Here is a 14,011-nt window from a genome sequence, read left to right on the forward strand (position 1 = left end):
AAGGTTGGCAGGGTTGTCAAGGACACTACTGACACTATGCTGCTGCAACAGGATCTGGAAAGGTTGAGCAGATGGGCTGAGAGGTGGCAAATGAAGTTTAACATTGACAAATGTAAAGTACTACACATGGGAAACAGCAACCCCAGAGCAATGTATCAACTCTGTGGTACTACACTGACAGTGGTAGAGAATGAAAGGGACTTGGGGGTGGTTGTGCAGGCAGATATGAAGTTCTCTGAGCAGTGCAGACGGGCTGCAAGGGTAGCTCATGGAGTATTGTCAATGATATACAGGAATTTTTCCAGCAGGGATAAGGAGGTGATTATTCCATTGTATAAGGCGATGGTCAGGCCACACCTAGAGTACTGTATACAGGTCTGGAGGCCTCATTTCAAGAAGGATGTAGAGCTGCTGGAACGAGTACAGAGAAGGGCAACAAGATTAGTGAATGGAACAAAGGGGTGCTCTTACAAAGAAAGGCTTAAGTTTTGCAAATTACAGTGTCTGGAGACTAGGCACCAGCGAGGTGATCTGACAGAGGTGTATAAAGCCTTGAATGGTTTAAGCATGCTCAATGCTGATGGGATTCTTCCTCTAGCTCAGAAAAATCACCTGAGAGGGCATAAATTCAAATTGAGGAAAGACAGATGTAAGATAGACGTGCGGAAATTTGCTTTTACCAGCGGGTGGTTGGTTGGTGGAACAGACTTCCATCCCTTGAGGTGGAGGTTGATAGCCTAAATAAGTTTAAGGCTCAGCTGGACAGGTATTTTGAACGAACAGAGGGGTGAAGTGGAAGTGGGTTTTTTTTTTTTTTTTTTTGGCTGATGCTGCATAAGCTTGCTTTCTTGCATCAAATGCCTCTACTAATGCTAATGCATTGTTGCGAAAGAGAATCATGGGAACATATTATGTACAACTGTGAGGAGTACAGCGATCTACAAATTGAATTGGTATCTCGGGTTAGTAATCTCAATCTTATGGCAGAAGGCTGTGAGACAATTCTAGTTGATAAACAGGAGAACTTCTTGGCTTTCCAAGCCTTTGCAACTGCAATATTTCTTAGGCGGAAGACTCATCTGGAAGCCTTGGATCTGTAATGCCATATGGTGTATGCCGAATTACCTAAAGTTCTGTGCAATCGTGGAAGCTTGAGTCTGCTATATCCACTACAACTCCAGCTCCTTGTGCTGGCATTTCTGTTCTCGGCAGCTCTTGGCGCTGCTGGCTTTCCAACAGTCTGTGAACAGATGTAGCTCTTTCCAATGAAGTTTGGACTTTGTCTGAAATTTAATTATATGTATATTTATTTTTTATGTAATTTGATTATTTTCAGTTTGTTCATATCAATCTTTTTTGGTCATGGCAGGTTTTTCCCTCCCTGTACTTGGGCAAACAGGAGAGGGAGTATATAAGAGTACTGCTAAATTATGTGTAACTGACAGCGAAGTTGCCATTCGTTGGCTGGGACTGCTTTAAGTAATAAATATCAATATCCTCCCCATGGGGTATGGGCTGCCCCACAGGTGACTCCTGGGGATGCCTTCTTTATTGTCCTCGTATTTCTGACTCCCCCCCAGCCTTAAGTCTCCCCCCAGTCTATCTTCACACAAGCATACGTTCCACACAGTGGAAATTAGAAATATCCAAATTCAAATCATTCACAATCCACCCTTTTGGCCTACCAAAATTATCCCCCCCCCCCTCTTTTTTTCTTTACACAGGCCCTAGCCACTCAAATCTCAGGAAATTAGGTGGCAGGGCCTGCCAGAGTACCATTTAAAATACTGGTGTACCTCGTCTGCCTCCACGGGGCCAAGGTGTGGACAATGGTGGGTACCAATGGCAAAATGATCAGATGAACAACGGTACACAACACTACACGCATACAAAATCCATACACTTTTAAACTTCTGCCATTGACAGTGTTCTATTTCACATCCACAATGTACACTACGTGGAGATGGGAGAAACTCCTGGTGCCGTTTGACCCTAAACACACTTTAGACCAGTTAGTTTAACTTCTGTTCTGGGTAAAATAATGGAGTCGCTGGTTAAAGATGCATTGCAGGATCATCTAGACAAGACTGCAGCAATAATTCAGACACAGCATGGGTTTGTTAAGGGAAAGTCTTGTCTGACAAATTTGATAGGATATTATGATGTGGTTACAAAGGAACTGGATGCAAAAAAGTTAGTTTAACTTCTGTTCTGGGTAAAATAATGGAGTCGCTGGTTAAAGATGCATTGCAGGATCATCTAGACAAGACTGCAGCAATAATTCAGACACAGCATGGGTTTGTTAAGGGAAAGTCTTGTCTGACAAATTTGATAGGATATTATGATGTGGTTACAAAGGAACTGGATGCAAAAAATAATTTTGATATCATATATTTGGATTTCAGGAAAGCTTTTGACACTGTTGCGCATGGAAGACTATTGTACAAATTGGAGCAGAATGGTATTAAGGGTAAGTTGCTACAATGGATAAAAGGATGGTTAAGTGCGAGAAGACAGAGGGTGGTAATCAATGGGTGCTGCTCTTCTTGGACTAATGTTATTAGTGGAGTCCCACAGGGCTTAGTGTCGAAGTTTGCAGATGATACAAAGGTTGGCAGGGTTGTTAATGACAGTAATGGCAGTGTGCTACTGCAACAGGATCTAGATAATTTGGGCAGATGGGCTAAGAAGTGGCAACTGAAGTTTAACCTTGACAAATGCAAAGTACTGCATATGGGTAGAAGTAACCCCAGAGAAACGTACCAACTGTGTGGTACTACACTTAAGGTGGTAGAAAATGAAAAAGACCTGGGAGTAATTGTGCAGGCAGATATGAAGTTTTCTGAGCAATGCAGACAGGCTGCCAGGGCAGGTCATGGGGTTTTGTCAATGATATATAGGAATTTTGCTAGCAGGGAAAAGGAGGTGATTTTCCCTCTGTATAAGGCAATGGTCAGGCCACACCTTGAGTACTGTGTACAGGTCTGGAGGCCTCATTTTAGGAAGGATGTAGATTTACTTGAGCATGTACAGAGAAGGGCAACAAGATTGTTGAGGGGAATGAAGCGATCCTCTTATCAAGAGAGGCTTAAGTTCTGCAAATTGCAGTGGCTGGAGACTAGGCACCTGCGCAGTGATCTGATTGAGGGGTATAAGGCCTTGAATGGGTTCAGCACGCTGAATTCTGATGGGATCCTTCCACTTGTTCAGATTACGAACCTAAGGGGGCATAAATTCAAATTAAGAAAGGACAGATGTCGAATAGATGTGCGGAAATTTGCCTTTAGCCAGCGGGTGGTTAATTGCTGGAACAAACTTCCATCTGTCGTGGAAGTTGATAGGTTGAATAAATTTAAGGAGGAACTGGACAGGCATTTGGAGGGAATGGTGTGATTTTTTTTTTTTTTGGCTGATGCTGCATAAGCTCATACATTTGCTTTCTTGCATCACATGCCACTACTACTACACTTTACAAACATTTCACTTTTTGAGACTGTGAAGCGTTGGAGAATTGCCCCCTTCGTTTCTGAGTCACAGCACTCTCACTAGTCTGTGATCTTTGCTTTGCAGTTCTAGTCATGATTTCCGTTTAAATACAATTTAATTAACAATAAAGTTTACCAAGATTAATAATATTTTTGATTAACTGATAATACTATAATAAGCTAACAGATTCCTAGTTGAGTGCGTCGTGTTACGCTATCTAGTTTTACTTTATACGTTACACTATCAGTTCAAGATATACCGTATTTCCCCATGTATAAGACGCACCTTAATTTCAGGGCCCGATATTTGAAAAAAAAAAAAAAAAAAAAATGTATTACATCAAGTTATTGAACTCAAGTTTTATTCATCATGAAATTCATACAACTCATCACTGTCAAAACTCCCATCCATTAGCTTGTCCTCTAATTGGGGACACATTTGCACATCTCTAGTCCGTGGGGACCTCCCCCAAGACCAAGGATGCTCTCATAATTATGGCTAAGGGTTTGCTTACTTCCTTTGCCGCCTCCTATAATATAACTGGACAGATCCCATCCACCCCAGGTGTCTTTCTTATGTTTAACTTCAACAATTTCTCCTCCACTTTGTTCTCAGTTATTACAAAATCATTAAGCACCCTGCTACAATTTGATAACCTTCTGGCATTTTCAATCCTTAATAACTCCTCATGTGTGAATGTGGATGCAAAATACTCATTCAGTTTGTTTGCTATCTGAGCAGGATCATCAAAAGTCGAACCATCGATATCAAGTGGACCAATCAGATTCATCCCCTTCCTTTTAGAGTTTATATAAGTAAAGAAATCCTTGCTGTTTTTCTTAGCATCCTTTGCCAAAGATTTCTCGTAATCTGCCTCCGCCTGCCTAACCTCCTGTGTGACTTGATTACAGACTAGCTTATATATTTCGTAGGCTTCTGTGTCACCTGATAATTTATATGCATCCCATGCATTTTTCTTCTCTGCCACGAGTCTCATTAGTTCATTTGACAACCATTTAGGCCTAAACCTTGAACAGTATTTCTTAATAGGTATGAAACGTTTAGTAGCTTCCACTATTAATTCCTTGAATGCTTCCCACTTAGAATTTGCTGTTGGTAACATCATCAGTTGGTCCTGCTGTACAGAATTTAAAAACTGTCTGTTTGCTATCTGAGCAGGATCTTTAACAGTCGAACCATTGATATCAAGGAAGTGATAAGCATCACTTCCTTGCATCGTTTTCTAATACCAGTTATTAGAAAAATTTCTTCTAATTTTCAAAATTAAAATTTTGTATCCTGTCGGGAAAAGAAAAAAAAAAAAAAAACATTTATGTTTCAGTAACGAGTGTTATCTACGAAATATTTGTTTCAGTAACTAGTGTTATCTTCGAAATCCCTTTATATAACTTCCGTATCAAGTTATGTATTAATTATTTATTTTTACTAATTATTTATGTTACGTAACCTAGGTGGTTATATGTATAGTTAAAAGTACAATTTAATTGCCAATGAAGTTCGACAAGATTAATAGATTTTACTGATTAATTTTCCCGTAACAATGGCGGCTATTTACGAACGGTAAACACGTGGATTTGATACCCTTTCCGATACTAAGTAATACCTACAAAATCTCTATCTAAGTTACTTTAAACTTAAGTACCATAAACAGGAACATAAAACTACTCTAGAAAATAAGTTAATATGTCAATTTAAACTAATAAAGCAGAAAATAATCAGAAAAAACTTCTCTGTTCCAAGAGCGGCAGAAGGCACATCCGCACCAGCAACTCTCGTCCTCCAATTTCCAGGCTGCTGGAAATTGGAGGACGAGATACACCATTCTGTATTTCCAGATAGAGAGCATTAGCATTAGTAGAGGCATATGATGCAAGAAAGCAAGCTTATACAGAATCAGCCAGTATAAGCTTGCTTTGTAGTGACACTAAATGTGCAGTGACAATCATACCTCTCTGGAAATCCATGAGATAACTGGAATGTACTCAGAAATAAATGGAAAATTATTCAAACAAAACAAATACTATCAGGCTATACTATAATGTCAAAACATTGAAAGGCTCCAGAACACTTTATTAAGATATCATAGGTAAAACAGATTAAATTTTGCATAAAATAAAAAGGAAGAGGGGCTGCTTGCTTCTTGTTGTCTCTCTTCACAGATATAGATGTTTCTCAGGTTTTTTTTCCATTTGCTAACTCAAATAACACTAGTTTTTGAACATTCAACAAGCGTCTACTGAAGCAGCTGCTAAATATGCAGTGACAATCATACCTCTCTGGAAATCCATGAAACATCCTGCCCATTCCCAGTGAAGTGAAAATCTCCATGGTCCTCACAAAGTGACTAAGCAGTATATTATACCTGATTTAATTAGTTTATTTTTAAAGGTACAAATATTTCAAGTTATGTGGTTAATGCATACCTGGAAATAATTACATAAAGCAATATCTCATAAATCATTTCTCTATACAAAATAATGTTATGATTGGATTACATTCTGGAACAGACTACAGGATTCGTTTTTTCATGGATGCACTTCTTCATATTAATATTTTATAAGCATTTCAATAAGCATACAATATTTATATACAAAATCATTTAATATGGACTATGTACATATTAAATACAGTAATAACTAACTGACTGTGCAAAATAACAGTATTTGTAAAATTTTTTGAAACAAGTATGTTAGAACACTTATATGCTTAAAACAGAACTGAGATATACAAAATGCATGACTAACAGAAAGAATGAATAGCAAATGCTTAGAAAACGGTACTCACCTTGTATAAATCTGCAATAAAATATTTTTGGTAGATGGTGGTTAAATTTAGGTTGGAAGAAGCATTAAAAAGAACTAAGGCGGGGAATGGGGTGAAAATATTTTAAACAGATTTTAAAATGGGCGCAAGGAAGTAGAAATGCAGATCTCCAATCCTTGGTTGTCATAAAGAGGTTAAAAAATGTAAATGAAAAAAAGAGAAAAAAGAGAGAAGACCGGTGGTGCCAATAGTCATTACGAGGGACTTTCGTGAGTAAACCATCATCAGTTGGCAAATAGAAGAAAAGTGAGCACGTGTTGTATTTAAAGTTATCTAAAATACAACTCTCCAAAGCGCTTATCAAATATTTCTCCAACAAATTACACATAGCTTTCCTACAAAAATGCTTATATCACAACGTCATCCCCAAATTCGCCCGCATTTTTCCCAAAAATAACTGTAAAAAATACCCACATATCATACATTGCACGCCTATCGCGATCATACGTGAAGAACTTAAGAAAAGATTTAACAAAAAACACCAACTTTTAAACAGTATACACCAATTACGATTCTTTCTCAAAAGAAACATGCCACCGGACGCCTGGATTGAATATATTAATCACAACAATATACATATCAACGCCACCATCCAACACATAGCACAAACACACACCAAAAAATGGAACACACTCACATCCAAAATCCCCCCAAAAAATCTCCACTGTTAACCTCTCCTCAAAATCCTTCACCCCTTCCAAACTCTCCGGCCTAGAATTTGGCTTCAATTTTGCCATTAAAGAACAACACTATCCAATAAAAGATTGTATAATCGAACTCCAGTCTAAACTCGATCAACATCCCGATAAGTGGTGACTTATACACCAGTCTAATAGGATAATAAATTCTAAACTCACATCTCTCCCTAACATAAAAAAACAACTCTCGGATTTACAAAGACTAAGCAAAACCCCAAATATCATCATCCAAAAAGCTGACAAAGGAGACACAATCATTATCCTGGACAAGAACACCTACACAGAAAAAATGGAGTTAATTTTAGCCGACCAAGATACACATACAAATGACAGCAACCACAACATTACAAAACTTAAAAATAAGCTTAATACAATTCTCAGAAAACTCAGATAGAACAAAGAAATCAACCTCTTCACATTACAACAGATAGGTATTTGCAACAACATTCTGCCCCACATGTTCGGAATAACTAAGTTACACAAACCTGGCCACCCACTAAGACCTATCGTTTCTTTTAGTAAATCAGCTTTTGCTAATTTATCCACTTTCCTTGTCAAAATTATATCCCCGCTCACTCGATTCTCTACATTCAAAATTAATAATACCAACCAAGCATTCCAAAAAATCAGCAACACCACCATATCCGACGAAGACGTATTAGCTTCTTTTGACGTCATATCCCTATACACTAATGTGCATATCCCTTTCACCCTACAAGCATTATGCGTACTTCTAACAGCTGATGACACTTAAACGGAATGTACCTCTCTTTCAGTTGACCACATCCTTGAACTTACCACTCTTTTACTAGACGCTAGATATTTTAAATTCAACAATAAAATTTATCGACAAACATTTGGTTTACCAATGGGTTTAGGCATTTCTGCCCCCCTTTCTGAAATTTATCTCGCTACTATTGAAAACCAAATTTTACAACCTTTCCCCTCTGAAATTAAATTATACATCCGCTACGCCGATGATATCCTAATAATAGGCAACAGAACAACCATAGACAATCTTTTTTTAAAATTCAATACAATACATGACAGGCTAAACCTTACCCTCGAAATCGCAACGGACAACCAGATTAATTTTCTTAATCTTACTATTTATACAACGGACACAAATTTAAATACCAAGATTTTCAGAAAAAATACGCACACCGGTAAATATCTACATTTCACTTCACATCATCCCCTTAGTACCAAAAAAGCCGTCCAACACAACCAAATCTACAACGCTATCAAATTCACCTCTTCACAAAACGATCTACACAATGAACTTCAATACCTTACTGATAAATTCATAGCCGGGAGCTATCCCCCTCAACTCATCCAACACACAATATCCACCGTTAAAAACAGTATTAATAATCCCACCAGACACAGTCACAAGACAAATACTCGCATAGTTCTCCCTTACCATAGTGAACTCGCAGCACAATTCCGACGTACATTCAAAGATACCGACATCTTCCTCACCTTCTCCACTTATAATAAACTAGGTTCCCTATTTAATTCTTACAAAGATACACACAAATATCCCATCAATGATCTCAATAACTTAATATATCTCATAAAATGTCAACTGAACTGCGACACCTGTTACATCGGCAGCACTACCACCAAATTCGGTTCCTCCACAACTTCCAATACCCGCGCATACTACCACTTCAACAGTTTCAAGACAAGTCAATCCTGCACTGAGTTAACAACCCATGCTCAAACCCACAACCACACCCCTCTTGTTGACTCTGCCATCACTATTATTAAACTTAGATCGAGCTACAGAATTCTTCAATATGAAGCCCTCACCATCGAATGGTACCAACACCATTCTGATCTCAACATTATTAACGCTAAACTTCCCTTCAACCTTTCACCGGCTTGGAACCTCTCGCGACTAAAGTTCCCACATGTCAAAAAGAGCATCACGGGAGTTCAGATAACTTTAAATACAACACGTGCTCACTTTTCTTCTATTTGCCAACTGATGACGGTTTACTCGCGAAAGTCCCTCGTAATCACTATTGGCACCACCGGTCTTCTCTCTCTTTTTCTCTTTTTTTCATTTACGTTTTTTAACCTCTTTATGACAACCAACGATTGGATATCTGCATTTCTACTTCCTTGCGCTCATTTTAAAATCTGTTTAAAATATTTTCACCCCATTCCCCGCCTTAGTTCTTTTTAATGCTTCTTCCAACCTAAATTTAACCACCATCTACCAAAAATATTTTATTGCAGATTTATACAAGGTGAGTACCGTTTTCTAAGCATTTGCTATTCATTTTTTAGTCAGATTTATCACGGTATTATAATGTTACTATAATTTCACTATTAACAGAAAGAATGTAATAAAAATTGAGAATGAATTACACAAAGGATAAAATTACAGTTTATGTGTGCACTCCACAGGGTAAAATTCAACTGATTCCTGAATATGGGGTATCTCAGATACAGACTACCCTGCAGACATGTGGATAATCACGCAATAACCACGTAAAACTTTCATTCTCCCAATGTGACATTTTTTTCCCAAGTCCCAAATGGATTTATCTGAATATGTATGATATAGTTTTCACAGTTCTAAAAATACTTTAAAAAGTATTGGTGGCAGGTTGAACAGAAATTTTTGAAATACTTAAAAAAAGTTTACAAAATATTCCATCTACACAGGAATGTAGTTATACAACAGTCACAGCATGGATTTCATAAGGGGCAATTTTGTCTGACCAATTTGATTGGATACTATGATGCAGTAACAGAGGAACTGGATGCAAAAAATAATTTTGACATCACATACTTGAATTTCAAAAAGCTTTTGATGCTGTTGCACAAAAAAGGCATTAACAGCAAGTTACTGTTACAGAAAAAAGGATGGTTAAGTGGGAGAAAACAAAGCAATTATTAATGTACACTGCTCTCTGTGGACTAATGTTATTAGTGGAATTCCCCAGGATTCAGTGCTCAGCCCATTGTTTTCAATATTTATTAATGATATTGATGAAAGTATATCAGCCTTACTGTCTAAGTTTGCAGACAATATAAAGGTTGGATGGTTAACGACAGTAATCAAGGTAAGCTACTGAACCAGATCTAGAAAAATTAGACTAACATTCTGAGAAATGGCAGTTGAAGCTTAACCATAACAAATGTAGTCAGATATGAAGTTCTCGGAGGAGTGCAGACAATCTGCGAGAAAATTCATGGTGTTTTGTCAATAATATACAAGAATTTTGCTAGCAGGGATAAGGAGATGATTATCCCATTGTATAAGGCAATGGTTAGGCCATATCATGAGTACTGCATACAGGTATGGAGACCTCATTTTAGGAAAGACGTAGATCTGCTGGAGCAGGTGCACAGAAGAGCAAGAAGATTGGTGAGTGGAACAAAAAGGTGGTCTTAACAAGAAAGGCTTCAGTTCTGCAAACTATGTCTGGGCACCAGGCACCTCCAAAGTGATCCTGCTGAAGTGTTTAAGGCTTTGAGTGGATTGAGTAAGCTCAATGCTGATGGTATTTTTGCTCTTGTTCAGACTACACACACACATGAAAGGGCATAAATCGAAATTGAGAAAGAATGATTGCAAGGTATATGTGTGGAAGTTTGTCTTCAGCCAGCAGGTAGTTAATTGTTGGAACTGATACTGTATAAGCTCGCTTTCTTGCATTATTTGTCACTGCTAATACTAAAAATGCTATTCACACAAATGGAGAAATATCTTGAACTCATTTAACATAAGAGATACCTGCACATGACATGAAATAAAACCTATCATGAAGAGAGGAACATCATGATCAGTAACCTTGATTGCAACATAAAAATATTTTTGGTTTAAGTGGTGCCATGTATATCCAGAAAAACACATGGAAGAGGAACTACTCATCTGCATAAGATAAATTCAAATTATTATTTTAACTGTATTGTGTATCTGTAGAAGTGTATTTGTGGGCCAATCTGCAATTTGTATGGGCTGAAAAACCTGAAATAACTTACATGGAAAATCCCAATTCCCACTGCCTGGGTTTGACTAACTACACCCTCTACAGAAGAAGATTTTAGAAATTTTTCCATTCATCCATGACAATATAACATGCTGATTAAGCTGCTATGGAAGATTCTTCTGTAGGACAGAGGCTAACTAGACCTCCAATTGACTGCACACCACCACTAGTATTCAACTACTGGTCTTTTTTCTTCTTCTTTTTTTTTTCTTTCTTTCTTTCTTTCCGATCACAAAATTATGGCAGTAAATATACTACTGCTGCAGTTATCAATGGACTACATACTTTTTTGGTGAGAATGTACCATCTCGAGCTGCAACACTTATATTGCCATTTGCATATATTACCTCAGGGACCACAGCCATCCCTTGTGATATACTCACTATAAATAACAGAATATTTCAAGTTTGAAAGAATAATAAATACTCACTTTTTGTTGAATAAAGGCAATTATACTTGTTTCTGGAAATTTCAACAGATTCTTAATATAATCTCTAAAATTCTTTTCATCAATACATTCCATTGCTGAAATAGGTCTTGTTTTGTCTAGCTCACTAAAAATAAACAAATTATTTATTTGTATATAAGATTTATAAATTATTTAATCAAAAACCATGACTATACTACAAAAATCAGAGTCTAAGTTCTCTGATCTCTACACAGAAAAAAAAAAATATTAGAATACTTTTGAATACTAGTAATTCAAAGGGAATTTTTTGCTACTAAAAATCATATAAACCGGCTTGCAAACCGGTTAAATCCGGTTTTCATACTGAGTTGTTAAAACTGAAACCGAGCTTCTAAAACCGGATTCAAATATTTATATTTATTACTCTTAATGTCTAAGATGAAATCAAATATATGGAATTATTTTGCTCGAAAAAGCAAAGATGAAGCACAATGTTCAAAATGTCAGAAGATAATGAAGTCATCTGGAGGATCTACATCATCTTTGATGTTGAATTTAAAGAAAATTCATCAGATTGACATTAAACAAGATAACAGTGAACCTCCCGTAAAAATGGTAAGAACAGAAAACTTTATCGGTAAAAATCTATGGAAGAAGAGATTTCAAAATTAGCTGCTTTAGATGGATTTTCTTTTAATTCAATTGCCAAGACTGAGTTTATACAATCAAGCCTTCACCTTCAGAGAAATAAATACGATAAATTACCACCAGCCTCAGTGAATGGAGTTAAAAATATGGTTCTGAATTATTATAAAACTAAGAAAGAAGAACTCATTCAGCATTTCAAAAATTCACTGGTTTTGGGTGCACGGTATTCATGGACTCTAGACGAATATACGTCTATACAAAATAAAAGGTATATGAATATAAATGTGCATTCAAAAGACAATCCTTGGCCGTTAGGTCTTATTGAGATTAATGGTTCGCTTGATAGCAGAAGAACTGAGCAAATTGTGAATGGACACTTGAAGGAATTTTGTTTGAACTTGGATGAGGATATTGTTGCCTGCACCACCGATGGAGCAGCAATGATGATTAAGTTTGGCAAGAAAATTATGCCTAATCATCAACGATGTATAGCCCATTGTATACATCTGTCAGTTATAGATGTATTTTATGAAAAAACAATCAATTATGGTGCCACAGTCTCTGAGTCTCCCAAAGACAATGAAGAAAATGAAAATAATGAAGAAAGTAGTGATGATGAAGAAGTTGAAGAAAGACAGAAAGGCATGCTTTATCAAACCGACTTTACCGATGAGCTCATTTATTTCTTCAATCTAATGGCCAATATTGCACAAACTATTAACAAAGTCAGAAAAATTTGCAAGCTTTTCGAAAATCGCCTACCAAAAATGACATATTACAAAATTTTGTTAAAGCAAAATTTAATGGGAAAGAATATAAACTTATATTAGATTGCAAGACTAGATGGGATAGCACATTCTATATGATTGAGAGATTTTTGAAATTGAAAAATTGCATTCCAAATGCTCTGTGTGCAGTACTGTCAACTGAAGCTGTGTCTGACGATGACTGGAAAACACTCGAATTGCTATGTGAAACTTTGCGACCAGTTGAAATGATTCTGAAGGCTATAGCCTCAGAAGATACAAACTTACTTAAAGCAGAGTCTTCAATAGAATTTCTGCTGGCCAAGATTGATACAGCAGAAAACCCATTTGCTTTAAAGTTTCACCAAAGCCTTTTGCAGCATTACAATGCAAGACGAAATTGCCAAACTGCGGCTTTGCTGAGCTATCTACACGACCCCAAAAATTTTAGGAAAGAAGATTCAGGTTCAAGAACTTTTGATTTTCCAAATAAGCAAGTTTTGAAAAAGCACGCTGAAGAGATTTATCAGAGATTATTTGCAAAACATTCCGAAGGAGTCTTAGCGTTGAATGAAGAAACTGAAAATAAACGAACTGTTCTTTTAGAAGAAAACAAAGACTCGTCTAGTTCCGATGTTGGAGATACACTCACGCGAGAGTATGATAGTGTAATAAAGAGATTAACTGAATAGCCTTCAAAATATCTGAGTGAATTGGAAATCAGCAAAGAATTTAAAATTTTGGAGGCAACTAGCAGTAGAAGTGAAAAGCTAGAGAAGGTTTATAGAGCACTGCTGACCATTAAACCAACAAGTGTCCAATCTGAGAGTGTTTTCGATCACTGGTCTCTTTAACACAAAAATAAGGTCAAGTCTATCACGAAAAATGCTTAATATACTGTGATTTTTAAAGGATCATTTTCAGAAAAAAGCTGAGCAATAAATAGTAAAGTAATTTCCCCACGCTGTTTTTTTTTCACATTATTTTTATTTATTTATTATTATTATTATAGGGCTTATTATTTTTTTGTTTACTATACAAGAAGATAGTTTTTATTCAAAGGATTTGAATACAATTTGTAATTTTCTATAATCTCAAGCTGGTTACTTTTTCTGAAGCATTTTAATTTTTTTATTTTTTTTACTATAAGAGGTGATAGATTTTGTTTAA

General features: G+C 36.6%; 1 protein-coding gene across 1 annotated transcript in view; it reads right to left on the reverse strand.

Moving 5' to 3' along the window:
* The window catches only part of VhaAC45 (Vacuolar H[+] ATPase AC45 accessory subunit), a 235,691-nt gene that overhangs the window by 192,946 nt on the left and 28,734 nt on the right, over window positions 1-14,011 (reverse strand). Inside the window, exon 2 of the mRNA XM_090388204.1 lies at window positions 11,469-11,592. Coding sequence (XP_090244330.1) covers window positions 11,469-11,592 — 124 coding nt within the window. The remainder of the gene's footprint in view (window positions 1-11,468; window positions 11,593-14,011) is intronic.

The sequence above is a fragment of the Mastigoproctus giganteus genome, chromosome 13 (assembly GCF_048544385.1).
Source record: "Mastigoproctus giganteus isolate SK-2022 chromosome 13, ASM4854438v1, whole genome shotgun sequence".
Lineage (NCBI taxonomy): Eukaryota > Metazoa > Arthropoda > Arachnida > Uropygi > Thelyphonidae > Mastigoproctus > Mastigoproctus giganteus.